Source organism: Nycticebus coucang, chromosome 5 (genome assembly GCF_027406575.1).
Source record: "Nycticebus coucang isolate mNycCou1 chromosome 5, mNycCou1.pri, whole genome shotgun sequence".
Lineage (NCBI taxonomy): Eukaryota > Metazoa > Chordata > Mammalia > Primates > Lorisidae > Nycticebus > Nycticebus coucang.
In genome coordinates this window covers 52,155,946-52,180,799 of record NC_069784.1, presented here as the reverse complement: position 1 = coordinate 52,180,799, position 24,854 = coordinate 52,155,946, and the positions used below count along the sequence as shown (strand labels likewise).

Here is a 24,854-nt window from a genome sequence, read left to right as displayed (position 1 = left end):
CCCGCCACCCTCGGTATATGGGGCCGGCGCCCTACTCACTGAGCCACAGGTGCCACCCCACTCATCATTGTTATATGCCCAGCCCTTGCACATAGTATGTCTGCAGTGTACCTTCATCCACTTCATGACTAATGAGTGAAAGACTCTTCCAGGGACTGCTCCTCCGATTCTGGGCACAGGTGTGAGGGAAGTGCAGGTTAATTTGGAAGAGCAATTGCCATTTGTTGTCAGGGATGAAGGGAAGGTTGTATGTGAATGGCACATCTGGAAGTGTGCACGTCCCAACCTGCATGGCCGTGTGGGGTGGCCTCGCCTAAGGCAGGCAATGAAGGTAGGCATAGTAGTTACAGCTACAATAATCATACCCTTTTATCTCTTCTCAAAGTACTCTCCCATCTATAATTTAGTTTTGATCTTCAGAGCAGATGCATGATTCCTTGTATGCTGCACCTATCTAGCTATCTCTAGCTATATCTCCATGCACGGATACGTATGTGTGCATATACTATGTGCTCTATACAGTGTATATGAAGAGAATATTTATTGAGCACTCCCTACATGCCAAACATGATATATCTCTCCTTCAAACTTCAACAAAAAATGGGAACTTTGTCTGGGATGTTGGGATAGCGTTTGCCCTCCAGATCCAGAGGGAAATCCTTGAAAGCAAAAAGACCGAGAGTTTCATATTTCATACAATTATTCTCTATCATTCTCTTCATTTGAAAAGTAAGAAGGATGTGGTGAACATTGCTTCCAACTGGTGGAGACAAAATCTGAACCCAAGTACTCTGACCCAAGGTTATTTGCCTCAAGTTCTGTCCTTTCTTCCTTGAGTATTTAACTGACTTAATGTGAGACTAACCTTTCAAATACCAGGGAAAGTTTTAATTGCCTAACTGTCCCTAACCCCCTACAATAACTTGATCCCAGGAGACAGAGTTGAATCTAGACACTAATTTGGGAGGTGATGAAGTCCTCTGTTCTTCAACTGAGTTTTGAACATCAGTGGGTAAACCATGAAGATAGGGCAGGGTATCTTACCTCATCCACACACAAGGAAATGCTTTTATTTTGGACTCACTTGTCCAAGGGCATCTGAGTTGATGGCACCTTTGGCAGGAAGTTTTTTGGTTTCTTATCTTATGACTTTTGTCAATAGACCATGTAGTACTATACCTTGTACTTGACTGAAAACACCTTTCAAAATAAAGAAAAGGCCAGTCATTTATAGTCCTTGTGAGGTGAGCAGGTGGGGTTAGACCAGAGATGCATAATTTGTTAGTGGAGAAAGAAATGTGTACCAGGTGTATACTACGAACACCAGACCTTGCTGATAATTGGATGAGATACGAAATTCTCCTTCTAGATCTGGAGGGCAAATGCCATCCCAAGATTTCAGACAAAGTTCCCATTTTTTTGTTGTAGGATAAAATCCCCTGTCCTGGAACTCTCACAGCTCCAGTGAAGCTGCGCCCAACTCTTGCCCCATGTCCTGACTTCAGTGGGAGAGAATAAGTCTTGGCTGGTACTGCCTCTTCCTCCTCCTCCATGTTGGTGGAGACTATTGGCCAGGCACACCCCAAGGGAGTTGTTAAGCCTGAGATCCCAGAATATCCCATTTGCCTTAAGCCCAAGAAGAAGTATAGATGTGACCCTCAATTTGTCTTTGGGATTAAAACTTGAAATGTGATGAGAATAGGCTCATAGGCTAAAGAACCAGGAGCAAGGAAGTCTGCGTTTCTTTTGCTTTCTGCTTCTTAGAACAGTGTTCTTGCCCTTTTTGGCCAGTATCTAGAGTCTTAAAGGAGATGGCTTATGCCAGCAGTGTCTGCATCTCAACTAGCAGAAAAGTGTGACCTCAGCCCGCTAACCATGGCCCCAATTACCCATTTATGCCCTCCAACGAGGCACAGGGGACTCATTGTTCTTGCAATTAGACGCTGACAGAAATTATCTACACATGTTATCACGTAAGCTGGAAGGGAGGCAGCTCTTAAAACATCTGGACCAGTGTCTGGGGAAGGAAACTCATAGAGTCAGAGATTCATTGGGTAGAAGAAACATTGAAAGGTCTCCTTATTTGCCCCTTTCCCTCTAGAGAGAAGGAAAAGAAGCAATTTTCAAGACTCTGGCTTTAAAAGACTTGTAGAGAAGGCAATGGTTCCTCTTCCTGGAAATCTCAGGAGGTGCTGAACCACCTTCACAATCACAGTCAAAAACATTCTCCCCTGCCAGAGTTGGAGCCCATATTTATCATGTCGTCTGCAGGTCTGCTCGCTCCCAGCCGAAGGGCCCTGTGCCCTCCTCTCTGACTAGACCAATGGGTATGACGAGAATTTCCTCTGCAGCCCTGGGGAGAAAGAGCCTGACATTTGGCATCAGACAGAGACCTTTCCTCCACTTACCAAGTAGTCTCCAGGGAGTTACTCTACTTCTTTGAGTCTAAATTTTCTTTTCTGTAAAATGGAAATCCTACATACTTTGCAGTGTTGTGAGGTGGAAACACCTGGAACACAGAAGGCCTTCAATAAATATTCCTTTCCTTGCCCCTTCATCACAGCACAACAAAGAGAACACTCTATGTGAACCAATTTTCCAAATCATTTTTTCCTGGCATAATTTTAGTACTTTATTATGATATTGCCATTGATACAGATACATATGGAATGCTGCCTTTAATACTAATTGCTTTGTCTAAGTGACTCTTTCCTGTGACTAGAATGTCAGCTCCTGGTGGCCAGGGATGGCCAGTGTTTCTTAGTAGTACAGGCTGTGCCCATTGGAGTAGCCAATGAACCCCACTGAGACCCTGCTTATAGTGCAGAGGTTGTTGCAAGGTCGTTTCTCTGTTTTTCTTTTTATTTCAAAGTAAAAGAATGAGAAATGTGCCTCATCTAATGTCTGGCACAGAGTAAATATTACAGAAAGTTTATTTTGCAAGTCTGCTTCTACAGCCTTTACCAATTCTTTGACAAGATTTTGGCTTCTTCTGTAAACCCTCTCTGAATCCTTCGTATTTTTCAATGTGTGGAACACCAGCTCTGACACCTCTTTCTAAGGCCCTTTCTTGCACTGACTGTGAGGAAGCAGAGGAGAGGACACAGAGCCTCAGCTCGCAGCCTGGCCCTTACTTTGCCCCCTTCTCTAGGGCACTGGATATCAGCTCAGGGCATCCTTCTGAGCCACGTGCTGATGGCAAGATTTAGCCCCTTTAGAGATCATCCCAGAACTACAGCCCAAGTAACATTTTCCTTTGTTTTGTCAGAGTCTTCTCTTGAGCCAATTGAGGAATAAACTGCCCTCAAGGCCTTGTTGAGAGCTTAGCTCTGTCCTGGCCGCTGTGCTGAGTGGTGCTGGGCTGGGGAGCTGTTTGACTTTGCCGACATGACCTCAGGCTTTTCCAAGCCCTGCTGCAGACTTTGAGGCAACTCACCCAGTTCTTCACTTTATTTCTCTACCTGCCAAATAGGAAGAAAACATTTACCTTCCCTACTTTGTACTCCCTCCAGGACCAGGGGTGTGCCAATGTCTAGGCAATGCTTTCTTCTGAAGTTCAGAGGAAAATGGCTTTCTCCTGTCACCAGGCCTGCCCAAGCTAGGCTATTCTTTGGCAGCCATATGACTAGGAATTAATATTCCAATAAAAGCCTTCCCCACTCTCAGACCATCTCTCAAAGGAGACGTTATGGGGTCTTCATAAGTGTTTCTAGTATTGCAGAGTAGAGGCTGGGATGTAGGGACAAAGTCTCAGTTTGGGGAAAACTTCTGTTTGTTTAAAGAAGAAAATGGGTATTATCAGGGCCCTCTATTGGTTTCACATGCTGCAGTCTAACCCAGGACTTCCGCCCAGCCAGCCGTCCTGAGCCTGGGCGGGGAGGAGGTAAGGTTTTAGATTATACCGCATTCTACAGCCACACTCACAGCACTTCGTGTAGCAGACACTGTTCTAAGTATTATCTCTAACTTACAGTTAGAGAACTGAGATGCAGAGAGGTTAAGTTAACTTGGTAAGTGGCAGAGCCAGGATTCAAACCCAGTCAGCTGGCCCAGAATCTGCTCTGATGCTGCCTGGGGAAAGGTGGGGAGGTGCTGGCCAAGAAGTCAAGAACCCTGCACTCGCTCTCACCGGGGATGCTGGCTCCCTCAACACAGGAAATTCAGCCTCATGGTTCCTTCCCCTCTTGCCGATCCCACGCTTATTCACTTGTGAAAAATATGGCCCATTAAAGAAACAAGTTTTTATAAAATCTCAGGACTTTATGACGGTGCCATACAGAGAAGGATGTGGGGCAAAGGGCAGGCTGGGTTCTGGCCCTGCCTCTGCCACCTACTGTTGTGTGTGACACTGACAGGTGGGCTGCCCTCTGGGCCTCAGTTTCCCTGGCTGATCCAGATGATCTCTGGTTTCTTCCCAGCTCTACAATCTGTGGGCTCCGTCCTTGGTTGTCTGACTTTAGTCCATCCACAGTAGCCTCTGCTGGGGACATTTATCCACCCCACAGGGTCCATGCAAGTGCTGAAGTTGGGGAGTTGGGGGAAGAAGTTGGAGGACGACTGGGGTTTAAGGAGACAGATGCCCCACCACTTCTCAATTTGCTCACCTGTGACTTATGATCTAACAAGAAACAACATCACTTTCTTACTTTCATTGATTCAATTCCAGCCAGGAGGCCCATATGATTTTGTGGAAAGAGCAAAGAGATGAACTTTGGCATTGGCTAAAACTTCTCCTCCTGACTCTGCTGCTCGCTATCTGGGCCATCATAATCATGTTTCTCGATTTTCCTGGACCTCAGTTCCCTCAAATGTGAAATGCAGAAAATGTCTACCTTGTAGAATTGGGAATTGAAATAATCAGGTAAACTAATAATAGGTCATATAGATATGGAGCCACAGGCCCAGGGCCTGATGCATGGAAGGTGCTGTCTTCTCTTTAGAGGAGAAGGGGAAGTGGGTATGATCCTGGGCCCTGGGGAATGCCCCCCTCCCTGACCTTTGAAGGCCAGAGGTCAGCATTTCTTTCCTTTCACGATACCCCGGTGCCCATTCTGGGTGCTGGGTGAATGGGATTTGTGAGACCGTGATTTCCTGGCCTGGCTGATGCTCAGCTCACTGATGCTGGCATAGCAGAGGTCCCAAAAAAGGTTTGTTGTGTGAATGAGCACACCCTTTTTCAGATGATGGGAAGAAGGAGCTCTTGGGCAGTGCCAGCTTTTCTGCTGATGCCCCAGGAAAGCTATGGCCTGAGGAGTCTGAAGAAGCTCAGCAGAGGGGTGAGCAGGAAAAGTCTGTTGTACCAAGCTGCCCGGGGGAGAGGGGACAGCAGGAGGGCAGCAGGGGACAGGGGTCTCTGCCTCCTTCAGGGATGGCTGCAGGGAGGTAGAAGGTAGAGGTTTAAAAAAAGAGCAAAGATTCTAAGAGGGCAAAAGAGAGAGAGAGGGGAGGGAGGAATCCAGAGGGGGAAAGGGGTGGAGAAAGAAAGAGTAGGAAGAAGTGGGAGGAGGGAGGGCGACAGACACCGATTAAAAAGAGGGTGGAAGAGGAACAACTGACAGGCTCAAGAGCAGAACAGTGGGCAGTTGGAGGAAAGGCGGCCAGAGCGGGAGGAGCCGACCAGAATTCCAGGGCAGAGGGAAGACGCAGGTAAGGTGAGACTGGAGTTTTAAGAGTTAAAACTGCAAGTGGATAGAAAGGAGCCAGAAGAGAGGAACTTGAATTCTGAGCTGGATAAAAACAAAGCTCTTTCTCTCTACCCCTGAGTTTATTCCCTTCCCCTCTCACAATGTGCTGTGACAGTGAGGGTGGGACATAGTAAAAAGTAAGGTTTAGTGAAACAGAAGATTAATTACTTCCTTGGCTTATAAGGAGTGGTAGAAATGTGGGTGAGGGCCTTGGGCTCCCAGCCCACCTCTGGTGGACTGCAGTGCTCCGGGTCATCTCAGAGTGGGTCACCAGTCCATTTCCAAGAACTTTTGTTGAGAGGGAATTGGCCCTTTAAAATTAAGACCAACACTGTTTTACCATGCTTCCGAGGCATGGACTCTGTCATGAAATGCTTTTTGAAGTATCTAGAGGAGTGTTTTGATTTTTTTCTCCCTAAGGCATGTTGGATGGTTTAAAAATATTCCCTGCTTAGTTTCCTGCGGAGTGTCATGTCCCCAGTGTGCAGTGGCTGCCTGAGAGAGATCCAGCTGCCACTTGCAGCCAGCAGGAAGAGCTTTGCGGGAGGAGGTGCAGGAGAGTGCCCCTGAAGCAGTGTGGGGCGCGCCCAGAGGGTAGGGAACCCTTGCACAGAAAGGGTCTACGGCTCCTTCCTTGGCCTTTCCTCTGAGTATGTGGCAAAACAGCCCCAGCTCAGGGGCTCAGAGACCTAAAGCCAGACACTTCACCCTGCTGGGCCTCAGTTTCCTCATCTGTAGAATGTGGGGTTGGAAGTAGAAGGGCCCCTCTGGAGTCACTCAGCTGTTAACACTGCACAACGCTGTGGTTCTGTAGGCTCAAACGCAGCTCCAGCCACTGAGAAAGTCTGCTCCACAAAGGGTTTGCTGCCCTCCGGCACCTTGATTAGTCTTTCCCTGATGCCCTGCGGGGTCCTGGGTTGTACTGGAGGGATTCTTGGTTCTCACTCCTCAGCACCTCACTGAGGTGGCCGTTTCCTCAACAAGGCTCTGGCACAACCAGCCTGAGGGAAGGTGGGGCATGCTGAGAGCCCTGGACAAGGGGTCAAGAGGCCTGACGTCCAGTGACACTAAGCAGAGACGAGACCGAGGGGAATGTGTGGGGGCACGGCACCCCCATTTGCCTGGCCCCCTGCATCTTGGCTAGAGGGATGCAGCTGATATTCAGAGGCTTCCTCACCTGACTTTCACATCAGCAGGTCAAGTAGCCGCCATCTCCTTCACCCATTGCCTCCCCCAGACTCCAACTCACTGCTCTCTAGAAACATTGCTGGACCTTCCACCTCCCTGCCAGGTTCCCAGGGGTGGCAGAGCTGTTTGGAGCCTGTTCCCCACTCCCGAGCTACCCCCTAAGCCCTTTCCTCACTGTAGCTGCCAGTGAGGAGTTCAAGTGACCACGGCCCGCAAAGCAGAGGAGAGCAGGAGGGGAGTCTCTGACTCTCAACCTCACCCCCTCTGTGTGTTCCCTCACCCAGACACTCAGTGTTCACATGGCCGTGGCAGCCCTGGAACCAGCTGCCCTGCCCCTCTCTGCCTCCTGACACTGGTCAGTGTTCACATCTCTTGCTGCCCCATTCCCATACCTTCTCCTAATACTGGCCTGAAGTCTCAGGATATTAGAACTGGAAGGGGTCTCTCTGATTGCTGCCTCCTCCTTTGACAAATAAGGAGAACAAGGCATGGAAAAGGTGACTCGTTGGAGGTGATACAGCGAGTCAAGGCTGACTCACTCTGCCCCTCACACCTGGCTCTTCTACCCTCCATTCTTGGCCATGTTTTTGCAGCTTCCTTCTCTCTCTTAGCCTCCCTGATTCTGCCATTTGAGCATCTCTTCAATTCAATTTTTGGCAATGACACCCACCTGCTGCCAGCTTCTCCTTGTCTCTACTGGTTGGTGGAAGCATGGCTGTGGAGAGCACCACCTTAGTGACCCCACGTCTGGGCCCACCCTGTTGAAGCAGAAGGGGGGCTGTCCGTGCAGAACGGTCAGGGCAAGGCCCAAGCTCTGCTTCCATCCCAGGGAAGGACTCACCTACTGGGGATTTCAGCAGCTCTCAGCGGGAACTAATTTCCACAGGCCCCACCCTGGGCTCTAGAGTTGAGTTGGCCAAAGGGGACAGACCCTAATTTCCTGGAAAGCTTCAGGGCTCCCTGAAAAGAAGCTAACTTGCTTTCTACTGTTGGAGGCTGCTGGCTCATGCTGAGTGACAGCTTGATTGCACTTTGAGAATCAATTATTTCTGACGTATTGGCAAATAATGGGCAAATAAATATCAGCACTGGACAATCTACTCACTTTCATAAGGAAAGGGAGTCAGGAGGACCCAGAATCAGAAGTATTGAGATAGCACAAAAGGACCTCAGGGTTTATCTAATTCAGGGATAACAGGGCAAGTGGAAGTGCTTGGGCATGTAGAATCACATTTGGGTTGGAATCTGAACTGTGTGACCCTAGGCAAATTATTTAATGCCTTTGATCCTTGGCTTCTTCATGTGCCAAAGAGGCTAATACAAATCTCATAAAGTTTATGAGGATTATATAAGTATTTATTTATTTTATTTTATTTTTTTGTAGAGACAGAGTCTCACTGTACCGCCCTCGGGTAGAGTGCCGTGGCGTCACACAGCTCACAGCAACCTCTAATTCTTGGGCTTACGTGATTCTCTTGCCTCAGCCTCCTGAGCAGCTGGGACTACAGGCGCCCGCCACACCACCTGGCTATTTTTTTGTTGCAGTTTGGCCTGGGCTGGGTTTGAACCCGCCACCCTCGGCATATGGGGCCGGCGCCCTACTCACTGAGCCACAGGCGCCGCCCGGATTATATAAGTATTTTAAATGGCTATTGCACAGTCGGTGTCTCATAACTATAGAACAATAAGGTGGAATGCAGGTCACCTGATCCTTAGTCTGGTCCCTTTGAATTTCACCTCATTTGATGCAAAGGCCTTTCTACAATAAAGGCTCGTGGGGACATAAACTTATGAGAAGGCACCTCATGATTTTCCCAGCCACAGATGTTTTTCTAGCACTACTTTTGCTGACCACCAAGCCAGACATCAGAACATCTGGACTTGCCTCTTGGCTTTGCCACTATCCTGCCACACTATGACAACTGGCCAAGTGGCAGACTCCCCAGATGCCCTGACTTAGAGCTGGAAGGGCCTCAGTCATCATCCGGCTCCACTCTTTTGTTTTACACCCAAATGAGCTAACACTTGGGGAGGGGAAGGGACTTGTTTTGGGTCACAGAAAAGTAGCTGGAACCAGAAAGAGCCTCTCTTCATGAAGTGGTAGCGTTGTGTTTTCACAGGGGGCTTCCAGCATCTTACTCCCACCTGGAAACCCCATGATTCAGAAGTTGAGGAGAGGACAGAGAAGCTAGAGATCAAGACTTCCCTTCTCCTCAGATCACAGAGTGGACGAGACCACTTTCTCTTCCAAGTAGAACTGAGTCTGCTTTAAAACACTCTTCAAAGGGGTGTCTTCAGCTTGGTGTCCTGATTCAAAGAAGCTTAAACACGTATTTGATTTAAAGAGGCAGGCCAGAGCCTTCACAGAGATAAAAGGGGCCTGCTCCAAGCAGGTCCTGCACCTCCCTGCTTCTCCAGCCTGGCCCCAGAGGGTCTTGATGCTTCAAAAAACAACTAATTTACAGATAGATCCATATCCTTCCCCTTGCCCTGTTTTCCCCATCTCTCCTGCATCTGGTGCCACATGGGGGTCCTTGCTGTGTCACTAACCAGCCCGTTACACTATCAAATTCTGCATCAAGTTGGCTAGTGGGTCATGTTTGAGAAGAATTTTTTCCAGAAATGTCAGAAAAGAAAACAAAGAACTAATGTTATTGAGCGCCCCCTATGGACCAGGTACTGTTTTCAGTGCTTCTACGTATTCATTAATCCCCACGAGTAAACACTCCTGTTTTTCAGATTAGTTGGAAACTGAGAGGTTAAGTGACTTGCCTATGGTCACACAACTAGACAGCCAGGTACCCAGGGTCCGGGCCCCATTATTCTTTAGAGACTGAAGTCCCACCACCTAGCTATGTCTGTGTCTGCAGTTCTTGTTTGGATTTGACATCAGTGGAACACCAGAGCCTGCTCTCTGGCCAGCCGAGAACTGGGCAGGAGACACTGCCGCGGCCAAGAGCACTTACTGGCTAAAAAAGGAAATAACTTTCTATATGTGAATTCTGGCCAAATGGTGGCAGAGGCAAAAGAGTCTGGGAATCCTGACTACTGTGGACTGAGGGCCCCAAGGTAATAATTAATTCTAGGAACAGCATACGTAATAAATGGCTAACCAATAAGCCAGAAGCTAAAAGGAAAAAGCACGGGTCTTTTTTGAGACTAGGTGGACTAGGAAAAGCCTTCTTCAGGCTGGGGTTCTGGTCAAAGCTTTGTTATCATCTATCAGGCTTAGGGCTTCTTTGAGTTTCTTTCACTTTGCAGAGACAAAATGTGGACTTTTGAGTTAGGCTGACCAGGTTCAAATCCTTTATGTGGCATTTGCTGGTTGTAAGATTTTACAAATCACTTAACCTCTGAGTTCCAGTTTTCTCATCTGTGAAATGGGACAATACTACCTTCTTAACAGGATTAATAGAGGTTTAGAAAATAACACTACAAGGGGTTTCACACATAGAAAATATTCAGCTTAGTGCTGCTATTACTATTAACTTCTCTGTACCCTAGTTGTCTTATATAAAAATAAGGGATTGACTTTGATGTCTAGGTTCCTTTTAGCTCTATTGCCCTATGTATATATGACAAGCTGGTGGGAATAATAAAGAAATGTGTATGTTATCATAACAGACTTTCCATTAATGATTAATTTCATAAGTACTAATCAACCTCCTTATGATAATTAATAAGGACCTCCTAATATTTTTTTCATAATTTAATATCTCCATTCACCACCCCTCTATAAGAAGAATATTGTTTATACTAGCATAAATCTCTGTTTCCACTTAGCCTGCTTCCTTTCACCTCCTGGGTTTTGAATCAGCTGTCTGCCAGCAGGATATCTCCGAGTGGACCAATCTATTCTTGTCAAAGTAAAATTATAATGCTATTTGCCGTTAGTCAGAGTAGGAGGGAGACTAAAGTGAGCACCATATTTTATCTTACCTGTTTGCCTCTTTCTCCTCTCCCATCTCTCCCTGCCTCTCACTTCTGTAGTGATCAAGGGTCTGGGATGCAGGCCCCCAGTGGACTTCTGATTCTGAGGAAGTGGTGCACACTGCCCAACCCGATATCTATAGTTATGTCACATGCCTGGTCACTTTCCCTGAGGCTGAAGTAGCTACTCCAAATCTAAATCAGGAAAAGAATGAAAACTAAATGTTAAGAATTACCCATAATCTGGGTGGCACCCGTCGCTCAGTCGGTAAGGCGCTGGCCCCATATACCGAGGGTGGCGGGTTCAAACCCGGCCCCGGCCAAACTGCAACAACAACAAAAATAGCCGGGTGTTGTGGCGGGCGCCTATAGTCCCAGCTGCTCGGGGGGCTGAGGCAAGAGAATCGCTTAAGCCCAGCAGTTGGAGGTTGCTGTGAGCTGTGTGATGCCACGGCACTCTACCGAGGGCCATAAAGTGAAACTCTGTCTCTACAAAAAAAAAAAAAAATTACCCATAATCGCTCCCAATCAACTCCCTATCCTAACCATTATCTCACAAATATCTCTGCTTCAGTCACTTTGTATAAAAGTAGACAGCCTTTGACTGGCAAGGGTCTTACAAGCAAAGGAACTTCCTTTATTTAAATAGAAGTTAGCCCAATCATTCCGGCAGAGGCATTGCTGTTGGATGAACCAGGAGCTGGGTTCTCCACCCCTTCCCGGCAGTGTGATTCACCTCAAATCACCCTCTCTGAGCCCTGCACAACGGGAGGAGGATAGGCCCTACTTCCTCAGGTTGTTGTGAGAATCAAATGAAAAACATATATAAAGAAACTTGCAGAGTGTCTGGCACATAGAAATGTCTCAATAACTGTTACTTTAACCTCATTATTGTTATCACATAGATGTAAATTCTTTTTTGTGTGTAATTCTGGGTAAACAAGAAGATGTAGTTGAGAATCTCAAAGGGTAATAAAGATGATGAGGTAGCTGAGGATCAAGACCACTTTCTCATGTAATTCTCCCCATACCTCCATTTTAGGGAGAAGCTATTGGGGTGAAGGAAAATCAGACCAATGAATACAGACAAATAAGGTACAAAAGAGTTCTGAGATAAACTCAGAACTGGCATTTTACTTATAACCTTGACGGCTGGCATAGCAGAGGAGCTCAGTAAACACTCTGAACTAAAGGGAACTGACATGGTACTCTGTTTAAGGGATCTTTAAGGGAGGCTCTTTGGGTCCCTTTACAACAGAATTCTCTTAATTGGGAAGCAAGTCACCCTGTCCCGTGCCACATTCCTCTGTATGGTGAGTGGAATTATAGCATAGACCCAGAGGATTGTTATTATTACTATAAATAACAACCTTTATTGAGAACCAGAGATCTGTTAGATACTGTCCAGAACACGTGTCATTGTCCAGAATTAGACTCAGACTCTGTGGAGAGGTCTTATAATCTAATTTTGGCAAACGTGGATAATTTCCCTGTAATCTGAGGGGAGGAGGGCATGGAGGAATCGTCCATGGTGATATAGTCTCCTCTACACACATCCGTTCCCACTCAGCCAAGCAAAGGGCTCTCTGTGGGCTCAGTGGCTCAGTGGCTTCCATCTCCCTGATGTTCTTGTCACCATAGTCATTGGGCAAGCCCCCTCCTACACCAGCTTCCCAGGGAGGCCCCTCTACTGACATGCAGCCTGGTCCCCAGGCACTGGTCACCCTCCTCTGAGTGCATTCTCCTTTTCCTCAGCAGTGGGAGACACTGACCTTGATCGCTTTGGCATTAGGTGTTTTGAGAGATCCAAATGCTATTATTCATCATGGCTGTACATCCTACTAGGCACAAGGCATGATATTAAGCACTAATGGGGTCTGGGATGGGAGGAATTTCAGGGGAGAATACAATGGTGAGCAGATACACAGGAGCAAATCGTTCTTGGTATGTTATGTGAGATCCCAAAGGCCATAGAGTTCAGCCCAAGGCCCAGCTACTGATTCAGGGACACAGAATTTATTCAATTAGAAATACTATATTCCACGAGTATTATACATGGTTCCAGAGGACAGAACTAGAGTTGAAAGAAGGTAGAGAATTTCCAAGGCATCCCTAGGATAGCTTCCTGCTCACTGACAATATATACTCCTACGCAGGAGAGATGGTGTGGTTACAGCAAGCGTGCTGGGAGGCACCTGCACCTGCAGCCTACCTAGCTTGTGCTGTGGCCATTATAAGGACGGCCACAAGCATGGGCATCATTGACTGTGCAGTGCTCCATATCCCCAACCCCACAGGAGGCCATCAGATGAGGGTCTGCCCTCAGGTACTGGGCTTAGTCTCTCCTGCAGGTTGAGAACTACTCCAAACTCCTAGGCCTGGCCTCCAACATCCTCCATAATCTGCTCCTGTCTACTGTGCAGACTCTTCCCCCCTCTTGTGCTCGTTGTACACTGAAGCCATGTGGCTTCTCTTCTCAGTGTACTTGTTCATGCAGTTTTGCCTTTGTCTGAAATTCCCTCGTCTCTTTTGCATCCCCTTCAGCCCCACCATGCCCCTATAAGCATCACACACACCCAACACCTACACCAGGATTGTCTACTGGGGGGTATCCTCTCCACCCATCTGCCCCCACCCCCTGGGCTCAGTGATTGTTTATGCATTTGCATTTCCCAGGCTGGGCTGACTGTGATTGCGTGCGGCACCAGGCAGTGAGTTGCTTCAGTGTGGAGTCTTCCTGGCTTTGAGCCCCTTTCAGCATAGTGTTGGCAGAGGAAGACACTTAGTGTATATGAAAAAACTGAATTACACATCTCCATATACTTGTTCTCAGTGCCCCCCTCCACCCCAGCCCCCCCACACACTGCAGGTCTCAGCAAAGGATCATAATAAATATTTGCTTGATTGCATAAAAGATCCCCCCAGACTTATCACTAAACGGCAGAGTCATGTCTCAAACCACTCAATGCCTCTGCGTTAGCAGGAGCTTTGAAGTCTGGAGTGTGAAGACCTATCAATTGATGAGTTCCACCCGGGGAGGGGAGATGGGGAGAAACTTTCTGGCATGCACCAGCCTTGATCAGAAACTCTGGAATGAAGCCCTGCTTCTGCCATTCATCTTTGTTTCTCTGAGCAAGTCATCTTCTCTGTACGTTTCCCCTCCTGCAAGATGGAGGCAAGGACAGTTACCCACAAAATGGTTATGAGGGTCCGTCCATTCAACAACAAAAAGTAAATGTCTATAATGTCCTGAAATGACACATTGGATGAGGATGCTGAATGGAACAAATGTGGTCCTGCCACCTTGGAGCATATAAGCGCATTTTTTTTTTTTTTTTTTTTGTAGAGACAGAGTCTCACTTTGTGGCCCTGCGTAGAGTACCGTGGCCTCACACAGCTCACAGCAACCTCCAACTCCTGGGCTTAAGCGATTCTCTTGCCTCAGCCTCCCGAGAAGCTGGGACTACAGGCGCCCGCCACAACGCCCGGCTAAAGCGCATTTTTAATAATGTAAAATTTTAGTTTTTATTATATATTGTAAGGTTTTATTTTTTTGGATAAACTTCAAAAAGGAAGATTTGAGTCTCTTTAGGGCCCCTTTGCAAACTTACTGCTAGATCAAACATTTCCTCCAATCATTTCTACAAACATTTATTACGTATATAGTCAGATAACCTAATACAATAAAAATACAAAGTTGAAAACAGAGCTTTTGACTTTGAGACATATACTATCCACTTGAGGAGAAGTTCTGTTAAATACATGAGGAAAGGAATAATGCCTGATTTCATTAATTTAATAGACATCATTGTGTAATATATGTCAGCCTGGTGACACCCAGAACACAGGCAGGCACATAGTAGGGTCTGAAGAGTATCTGTGAGTTGCCTGATAAGAAATGTTTGGAAAACTAAAGACAGCATATAGTCACGTGTGAGAATGCATCCTCCAGCTGGATGGCAATGTAGAGTCTTTTCAAATCCAGGAGACATCAAAGAGGGTTAAGGACAATTTAAGAAGACTTCTCCATTTCACCCTGAATCCAGGGGTCAGAGGAATAGGTCCTGGCTGTGAGCTTATGATTAATCTAGGTTGCTCTGAAACGGTTTTCTTTGAAAACATTGGCTGTGCAGGAGGACCACGATGTCTCCATGAGGAAGAGCACTGGATGGATTAAGAATGTAGATACATGAGTTTTATTTCTTGCCATATAATATATGAAGTAAAGGCATAAAATGATTCATGGTCACTAGACATAAAGCTCTTCTTCTGGCCCTCTCCCTTACTCAAGCACCACATTACGTGACCAAACAAGTACCCTAATGACTCCTCCAAAATCTGCTTTATTCTGGGATATGACACATTGGGTAAGGATGCTGAAGGTTTTGGAATGAAGAACTTTTAAAGTTGGGATGTTCTTGTCCAGGTTCTAGGGCCCATGTCTTTTTGCCTGGGTAATCTCAGAACTTGTATCGGTTGTACAGGGCTGTGGGACACAATTACCCAAGACCCTCCCTGAACCCAGTAAAACGAGATTCAGGCTCCTGCCCCACATTCCCATAGCACCTTATTCTTCCCTAATATTAACACACATTACATTTTATTGTATATTTAACGTCATCCCTTAATTAAAGGAAATAAAGGCAGTTAAACTCAGAGAAGGCAGGGATCCTGGTTTGTTTCCCTTCCTCCCTTCTGTACACTCAGTGCCCAGCATGCTGCCTGGCACCTGTGGCCACTCCATAGACTTATTAAATGAAGGAACAATAGGAACAATGAAGGAACATTCTAGGCAGAGGGAATGTGAGGAGCCAAGAAACTGTGGGATGTGTACCTTAATTATAGAGTGTGTGAGGGAACAGAGAATCTATCTTCATGATGAGACTATGCTGTGGAGGCTAGCAAATGGCAAGTTAAGAAGTGGACTTTATAAGCAGTAGGAAACCAATGAAGCCATTGCTAAAGCAAAGAAACAAATTACCATTGTATTTGATGGAATTTATTCATGGCATGGGCGGCTTCCCTGCCCCTCCTAACACACTTCCTGCCAAGAGGTGGATAATGATCTACAAAGCATTTTATATGCTATCCACCCAGTGAACTCACTGAGTATCCAATCTACCAATTTGGCTGAGATGGGGTGTGGGGTAAAGGGAGTCAATGTAGCTGGAAAACTAACTTCAGCCAGGGACCTTTCACATTATAAACCGAGCATCCGGTACATGGTAGCGACTTCGAGTTTCTCTGACCTTGCCTGAGTGTTAGCAGGAAGTCATAAAGGAAAATTCCTTCACCCTGTTTCCGCTACTAGGGCCCAGGAGGTCTGCCTCACTCCTATACCTCTTCATCTGGTTTCCTTTGTTCTCTCCTGATAAGACATTTTTCCTCACACCATCTTTCTGAGCTTCCAAGGTGTTCCTTTCTGGGACCTGTGCTTTACTTCTTCCAGGTGGGGTTCCTTGGACCACAGTTAGGGAGTCAGCAGACATGCCTCTTGGCACTCCAGACCAAGGCATCAGATTCTCTGCCTGGAACTATTTTTAGATTTCCTTGCAGCAGCAGACTGGCAAGGAATGAGTGACAGAATGAGCAGACCAAGGAAAAAAACTTCAGGGATTGAGTGTGGAAAACTTGTCCCAAATCTTGGAAGAATATGATAGTTACTACTTTTTGCTTCCTTTTCATGTCCATTTCCATTGTCCTCTGCTTCCCTCCTCTTCTGCTTTCTCTTCTTCTCTTTTCCCTTTATAATGTACTTTACTTTCTACTTTCTCTGTCTCCTACCCTCATCCTTCCCCATCACTCTCTTTGCTAGAAATGGCTGCCTTTCATTAAGTTCTTAGGTGCTGAGCACTGTGCTAAATGCTTTTTATGTATGAGGTTGGATGGTTAAGTTTGTGAACTCATCCTAGAAAAAGTGCTACATACTTCACTGCTGAATATCACCACGGTCACCAGACAGCCAAAGGGAGTACTTTGAAGGTGACCACAGTTATATTTAGCAACAAAGTACATAGAACTTTTTCTAGGATGAGTTCTCAAACTTAATTGTCTGACCTCATATCATTCTCTGAGCTAAATTGTACTATCTTCATTTGGTAGATGAGAAAAGTGAAACACAGATCCAATCATTTATCCAAGCTCAGCAGATGGAGCTGAACTTCAGTCATCGAACTCCTATGTCTGCCTTCTCCTAACCATTACGCTGTCTCTTTCTCCCCCTTTCCAACTTCTCCGTCCTTCCTCTTTCTTCCTCCTCTTTTCTCCTTCTATTCCTCTCCTTTCCTCTCTCCCTTTATCTTTTAGATGTTAACCATAGTCCAGTCACTGCTCACGTGTGGCTGCCCCTGAGAGTGCTGAACGCTGTCCATGTGCCCAGAAGAGATGGCAGACCATTAAAATGCTAATCTAATCAGCCATTTTCCTTTTGAGCAAATGCTCCAGAATTTTCCACATTTGGAGGCCAGAAGAGGGGATGTTTCACCACCTTAGGAAAAGGGGCAGATGTCTGATCACAAACCACAGGAAAGGCCTCAAGACCTGCATTGGTCTTTGATAGGGAGAAGAGCAGAGATAAGATGCTTTCCGCTCACTCAGGGTCTCCCTCATTCCCAGGGACTCTGCATACTGTCAAGGTTGGGGACCTGGGCTTGGGAGAAGACCGAGCCAGGAGGTTGGTCTCTGTCAAGGCAACAATCAATTCAGGAGCCAAAGAAACTTGGATTATGAAATGAATTACTCCCATACCATCTTTCCTCATAAGCATTAAGAATGTTCCAGCAGGAACCAGGAACATGTTGTCAATAAAGATAATGAAGGTCAAAGTGTGAACCTGACAACCTCTAAAGTTCTATCCAAATCTGAGGTTTTATGATTCTAAGAAGGGAATATTTATGTTCCTTCCCTCTTATTTTTTTGTTACCCTGTTGATTAGGATTGGTTAGAGACTTAAACCATAGGGACATTTATTGTTCACCAAGAAAGAATTCTGGAAGTCAACCACTTAAGAGTTGATTCAGAGGCCTCAGGGCACTGGCTGGCATTTCTGAGATTCTCTGGACAGCTTTAGACATCTTGGCTCACACAACTGCATCCACAGGCAGGAAATGTGGGGGCAGGCAGGACTGTGAGCAAGGCCCTGTCCATCTACTGGAGGATGGAAACCTTTTCAGAGCACTCCCTCCACCTCAGTCTCTCCCCATACCTCCCAGACCAGTGCTAACTGCAGTGGAGACTGAAAAAGTGGTATCTGGCTTTTCCTCCTGTCCACAGAGGCAAGCAAGGATCAGCAAGTTGATTTGCCATCAGATAGGAAACCTCAGTGTCTGTCAGCCGTCCCTCAAACTCCACTAAGATTTACTAAGCACCTACTCTGAGCCAGGTTCCGATAAAACAGAGGAAAAAGAGTCCCTGCTGGGAGAATACAAGAGGCAGAGGATTACAAAAGATGGTGGCAAGTCCTGGGAGGGGAGTGAGTGTTCCATGGTCACCATAGGACCTGAAGAGCTCAGCTTGAGGGAGCAGAGACAGCTAGAGAAAGCAGTGACTGGGTTTAGTTTTGAAGGGTAAATGGGATTTAGCTAGGAGCATGTAGATCCTGGAAGGAGGGCATTTGAGAAGACCCGTCATAGTTGGACAAAGGGAGCTAATGGGGATAGGCAGGACATGAGGCTGAAGAAGCAGGTAAGAGCCAGATGGGGGAAGATTTTGTGCGAGACTTAAAGCTTTGGGACATTTATTCTGGACATGGGGAGTGAGCAGGTCTGGGTACCTCTGTGCATAGAACAGTCAACAGCAGGGTGAGCTGAGCTGTGGGGCTGGAATGGTTGTGCTGCCCTGGGCCATAGGATAGTCCACACTATCTGCTGCCTTCTGCCTGGGGGAAGCTGAGTGTTCATCTGTGACATCTTCAGCTGTCTGTGACCAAAACACACTTTTTGTTCACTACTTCCCCACACAGCTGGTTCATGCTGCATGGTTCTGTTCATCACAGACTGATTCCTCAAGGGCTAAATCTGCCACTCCTACCCTCACTTCCTCCTCCACCTTATTCTGCCCTCTGTTGCCTTTAAACAATTCCTGTTCCATCTGAAAGCCATTCAAAGATATAGAATACTTGTGGTAAGATTTTCAGCACATCACATATCTCATCTCACTCAATCCTTAAAATCCTTCCGTGTGGCTATTCCCACTTCCATTTGACAGATGAAAGGAAGGTGAATGCCCAGAATCCGGGCCTGTGTTGTTGCCACTTCCCTGGTGTTTCTCAAGATGTGGTCCCTGACTGCCCAAATCAGAGTCACACGGGCTGCTTGTTGCAAATTTGGGTTCCTCAGGGCTACCCCAGGCTTCCCTGGTGTAAGAACACAGAATCCACATTGCAACACACAGCTCCCTCAATTTCTCAGTTCATTCACGTATGGGAAACCATGGTCTGATCTTTCTAATATGACCGCTTGGAACTGTCCTTAGTTTACTGTTGTTGGGAGGGGGAGGAAGGGCTTTCCTGGGGTTGCATTAGACTTCTAAATCGCACTTTCCTGAGGAGCACAGTAGTGTGGACCAGTGGAATCCCAGAAGACAGCAGGACCTTCCAGACCTTTGCGGGAACATCTGTTTCCTTTTCTCTTTCTCGCTTTTTCCTTTGCAGCAGTTTTGGCATCTGTCGCCCGGCTGAGCCAAGATGGGCGACTGGAGCTTCCTGGGCGAGTTTCTGGAGGAGGTGCACAAGCACTCCACGGTGATCGGTAAGGTCTGGCTCACCGTACTCTTCATCTTCCGCATGCTGGTGCTGGGCACGGCTGCCGAGTCTTCTTGGGGCGACGAGCAGGCCGACTTCCAGTGCGACACGATTCAGCCCGGCTGCGAGAACGTGTGCTACGACCAGGCCTTCCCCATCTCCCACATCCGCTACTGGGTGCTGCAGATCATTTTCGTGTCCACGCCCTCCCTGGTGTACATGGGCCACGCCATGCACACGGTGCGCGTGCAGGAGAAGCGGAAGCTGCGCGAGGCCGAGCGCGCTAGGGACGGCAGCGGTGCTGGCTCCTACGAGTACCCTGTGGGGAAGGCAGAGCTGTCCTGCTGGGAGGAAGCGAATGGGAAGATTGTCCTCCGGGGCACTCTGCTCAACACCTACGTCTGCAGCATCCTAATCCGCACCACCATGGAGGTGGCCTTCATCGTGGGCCAGTACCTGCTGTACGGGATCTTCCTGAGCACCTTGCACGTCTGCCGCCGCAGCCCCTGCCCCCACCCAGTCAACTGCTACGTGTCCCGGCCCACGGAGAAGAATGTCTTCATTGTCTTCATGCTGGCCGTGGCTGGACTGTCCCTCTTCCTCAGCCTGGCCGAACTCTACCACCTGGGCTGGAAGAAGATCAGACGAAGGTTTGTCAGGTCACATCAGGGCATGGCCGAGTGCCAGCTTCCCGGCCCCTCTGCAGGCGTGGTCCAGAGCTGCACGCCACCCCCCGACTTCAACCGGTGCCTGGAGAACGGCCCTGGTGGAAAATTCTTCAATCCCTTCAGTAACAACATGGCCTCCCAGCAGAACACAGACAACTTGGCCACCGAGCAAGTGCGGGGCCAGGAGCAGGTCCCTGGGGAGGGCTTCATCCACATTCACTATGGCCAGAAGCCGGAGGTGCCCAACGGAGCCTCCCCAGGTCACTGCCTCCCCCATGGCTACCACAGTGACAAGCGGCGTCTTAGCAAAGCCAGCAGCAAGGCCAGGTCGGATGACCTATCAGTGTGACCCTGCTGCATGACAAGACCAGGTCAGGTGGGAACAAACCCAGACAGGGAAAGTGTGTTCCTTCTGACCCGGTGCTCTCTCATCAGCACAGCTCTGCTCCTTTTGGGACCTGGGTCTCAATGGCATTGCTCATTAATTGCAGAAAGTATGACCAGGGCTCTTTGAGTGTAGTCAGGGGCACTGCTACCCACCCAGGCTGCTGTCCACTCCCCATCCCCTGTCCAGTGTGCAAAGGAAAACCTTTCAGATTACTCATTGAACAGGGGAGAGGATGGGAAGAAACTGTGGCAGAATCTGGCCTGGAAGGGATAGCCAGAGGGACAGACTGATTACTATCAGCCACATGACAGCTGGGTTCTCTAAGTTTCTTCGTCTTCCTTGAGCTGGTCACTCTTCCTCCCCCAAGGAAGAGCCCTAAATTCCCAGCCAGTGGAGAGCACGAATCAAGGAACTTGCGTTAGTGTGTGCTCTTGAATCTATTGTCTGTGTGGGCCTTCCTTGGATTGGTGGTGAGGTGGCCTTGGCCTGCCCTTGGCTACCCCTTCCTCTGCTCAGTGTGAAAAAGGGATCTTCACCAGCAGCCACAACTTTACAAGTGCCTTGGCGTGTACCTCTAGCAAATGTGCCAGCTTGGGGATGTTGTAGCCATTCCTTCTGCCAGGTTGTACAGCCAATCCATGGAGGTACCAGCTCCTGTAGGGAGTCATTGTACAGGCAGACTTCACTGGAATTCCTGCTGCCACCTGTCATCTTGTGATTCCTTTACAGTTCAGTCTGATGATAGAAACCATCCCTTCCCTTCCTCCCTTGGCTGTTCACTCAATGCTCCTCAGAAGACCTTGTCTACAGGAATGCCCAAGAAGCCATTGTCCTCTCTCAGATCCTGACCAGATCACCAGCCACAGACGCCAGTGGAATTTCCCCTGGTCTTATTAAGACAAGGAGGGCATTGTACTTCTGAGTTTCTCTTTGGGAAAAAATAATTCTGTGAAGATGAAAATAAAAAAGGAAAGAAAATACTGGAAAACTATTTCCCCCTCCTATTTATTTCCCTTGCTGACTGCCAACTTAAGTGCCAAGAGGAGGTGTGATGGTAGCTACAAAGGCCCCCAGATCTCTCCCTGGAGGCTTTAGTAGGGGCATGAAATAGGAGGGAGAATCTCCAGCTGTCTTCACAGGGCCCTTATTTAAAGAACACAGAGATTCCTATGTCTCCCTAGTTCCCCTAGTAGGACCGCCAAGTAGGGGCTCAGAAAAGCCCTGCCTTCCCCAGGGACTGGCCTGGCTTCCCTGTTCACTGGATCTATAATGGTGGATGCCATTTTGGATGAAGGTAGAGGATGCTCAGAATTGGATACTGAGACTTACAGAGAGATGATTACGTTTTAAAAAATGCATGCGTGTGTGTGTGTGTGTGTGTGTGGATAGGATGGATGAAGAAGAGGAGAGTCCTGAAATTAGGACAGGAACCAGAAAGAAACTATGTCTTCCTGCCCTCCTTTCCTGTGGCCTGGTGGGGGGCCGAACCCACTGTCTTGGTGTTAGCAGTTTAAATGGATAGGCATGAGAGGTTGGGGTGAAGGCCCAGAGGACCCTCAGCCTGTTTCCCACCTGCTCATCTCTGGGCCTCCCTGATGATACTTGGATGTCATTGGTGGGTGAAAAGGAGGATGAGAGTGGATAAGTAGGGTCAAGTGGGATCCCATTTAGGAAAGACTGACTGGTGGGGTGGTCCCTGGGTGGGGCGGAAGATATCTTTTTATCTATTGGCTGGCACTGGATTGAGATTCTTTCTCCTTCTGTTTCTGAAATGTATTTGTGAAATGACTGTTCTCAAATTAGAAATTCTGAGATCAATCCTTTCAGAAGGAAAAAGATAGTTACATGTATAATTTGTTTTAATAAAATCCGTCTCTATATCTATCTCTGTTTTGCATTCCTTTCATGTTGTGATCACAAGAGAAGGATGGCACACTTGGTGGGGGATGGAAGAAGGTGGACTCCACCTAACAGTCAGTAATACAGGGAACTTTGGAGTTAGACATGCAAGAGTTAAAGTTCTAGTTGCCGATTTTCACCTGGACTCCAGCAAGCGCATTAATCTGTGAGCTTTGCTTTCCTTGTCTATAAATTGAGCCTAATGATATCTACCTCATTTGATTGTCAATTGAGAGATTGTTTATAAAGAGTTCAGTAGAGTTCTTGGGACATAACAGTTTGTCATAAAATGGTAATTGCTATTATTATCTTTATTATTTTAGTTATTTTGAATACATGGTATTCAAATACATAGTATCTGAAAATCTGGGATGTTGAGGGATGATTACCTCTATGGAATTCACAGTCTACCTAAGGTGATCAACTTAACCTATATAGTTATATTCTAATTTGAACAGAAGTAAACAGGAATTCATTTATTATTAATTCTAAGAAACATAAGGCTTTAGGAAGTGATACAGATGGGGAAAAGCTCAACAAATCACACAAAGGAGGGGAAACTTAACCTGGACCTTATAGAGTAGGAAGGCTTAGAGGAGTGGTGACCCCAAAGACGGCCTTGTGAAACAGGTCTTAGTATCCCCATTTTACAGACATGTCAGCTGAGGTCCAGGAAGGTTCCCTGACAGTGGGGCAGCTTCTCTATTGTGATCTCATCTTTTTGGAGAATGAGAAATGATTCTTGCTCCAAAAAAGTATCAAAGGACTACCCAGCCCTTTACCAACAAATGGGTGCCATTTCTGAGAAAAAGAAACAAAGGCTAGGAAAGACAGACAGAAGCATTATCTTAAGTGTCATGAAGTCTTATTTATCAGGGTAGGAAAGCCCTTTTAAAGAGGTCTCACAAAGAGATCACAGAACACATCTCTGGAGTTCACATGGCATCTGTCCAAGGGCAAGGTGCTTAGTCCAGAGTTGCCTGAGTATTCCTACCAAAGAAAGCATCCGTGACCCATTTTTTTCTCCTAGAAAAAAAGTAGTCCATCTCATGGTTTATAAACACAGCTATTAACATTCAACAGTTTATATTACACCCAGACTGCAAAAGCCAAGACTTATTTTATAGTAAGATTTCAACCTCCTATATCTCCACTCTCATTTTCTCTTCCTTCCCCCTCCCCTCTAAAGGTACCATTCAAGAGCATAAACTGGTCGATCATATAGTGAATACACTCCAAGTTGCAGTTCCTTTCCTTAATTTCCTTCCTCCAGTGCCAGATAAGGCCAGAGTTTCTACTGTTCCTGCTTCATTCCAATGGCTGAAGTGTTTAAATGCTTAAATGTTAATAATGCTCCTCTGAAGAATCATAGTATGAATGAGTTTCAGATTTTTTCCTAATAACAAATTTTGATGGCAGAGAGAAAAACCAAAGAATAAGAGTACTAGGTGCATTCCTTTTGGTGAGGGCCCGGAAGGATTGTTTTCATGAAGCAGAAATGAGGAAAACAGCGAGGCTGGAGGGAGCTGCCACAGATAAGCTGCCCACTTCCCAATCCTCAGTAGATCCCCTGTAGGCAGTCTGTGTATTGGGTCCTTGATGATAAACAATAATTTCAAATCCTAGACATGTAAATAGAATAGAATTAGGGGTTTTACCTCTCTTTGTCACCTGATGGTCATCAGAGAAGGATAAGCTATATAGTTCTATAGTTATTATTTTATTTCTACTAGAAAACAGAAAAATTTTCGTTCAACAAATAATTATTAAACGGCTAGTTTGAGGTAGGCATTATGTTAACCCTTGGGAATACAACTTTGTAAACCTGCCTTTTGGAGTTTACAGTCTAATGGGGAAGGTATTCTAACAGAAGCAATCACACAAATAAAATAATTTCAAATTCTGTTAAGTTCCATGAAGGAAACAGCCAGGGGCTAACAAGGGAAGGGGAGGGACCTTTTTCAAACAGGGCAAGTGGAAAGTCCTTTCTAAGAAGGTGCTGGGGTTTGGACATGCTTTGTAAGTCTCCCGTTGAAATTTGATCCCCAGTGTTGGGAGGCAGGCCTGTGGGAGGTGTTTGGGTGGCTGGGGGAGGATCCTCATGAATGGCTTGCTGCCATTCTCACTCTTGGTTCCCTTAAGAACTGGTTGTTGAAAAGAGTCTGGCGCCTCCACCTTTCTCCCTTTTGCTGCTTCTCTCTTTTCCTCTCCACTTCTGATCTCTACACACACCAGCTCCCCTCTCCCTTCCCCCTCTTCCATGAGAGGAAGCAGCCTGAGGCCCTCACCAAAAGCAGATGCTGGTGCCGTGTCCATTGCACAACCCACAGAACTGTGAGCCAAATATACTTCTTTTC

General features: G+C 46.9%; 1 protein-coding gene across 9 annotated transcripts; it reads left to right on the top strand.

Annotated features, from left to right (window-relative positions):
• Positions 1–5,192: 5,192 nt before the first annotated feature.
• Positions 5,193–22,464, top strand: GJA5 (gap junction protein alpha 5). Of its 9 annotated transcripts, none has more exons than XM_053590915.1 (3): positions 5,554–5,646; positions 11,845–11,897; positions 19,456–22,464. In XM_053590915.1, the coding sequence occupies exon 3, from the start codon at positions 19,486–19,488 to the stop codon at positions 20,557–20,559; it is 1,074 nt and encodes a 357-aa protein (XP_053446890.1). In that variant the 5' UTR covers positions 5,554–5,646; positions 11,845–11,897; positions 19,456–19,485; the 3' UTR covers positions 20,560–22,464. The 9 variants fall into 9 exon arrangements, with proteins under 9 accessions (XP_053446886.1, XP_053446889.1, XP_053446882.1 ...); XM_053590908.1 differs by having other exon boundaries at positions 19,453–22,464; XM_053590910.1 differs by having other exon boundaries at positions 5,578–5,651; positions 19,453–22,464.
• Positions 22,465–24,854: the final 2,390 nt, after the last annotated feature.

Coding starts and splice junctions, on each gene's coding strand:
- GJA5 (XM_053590911.1), top strand. CDS start 19,486: ATGGGCGACTGGAGCTTCCTGGGCGAGTTTCTGGAGGAGGTGCACAAG.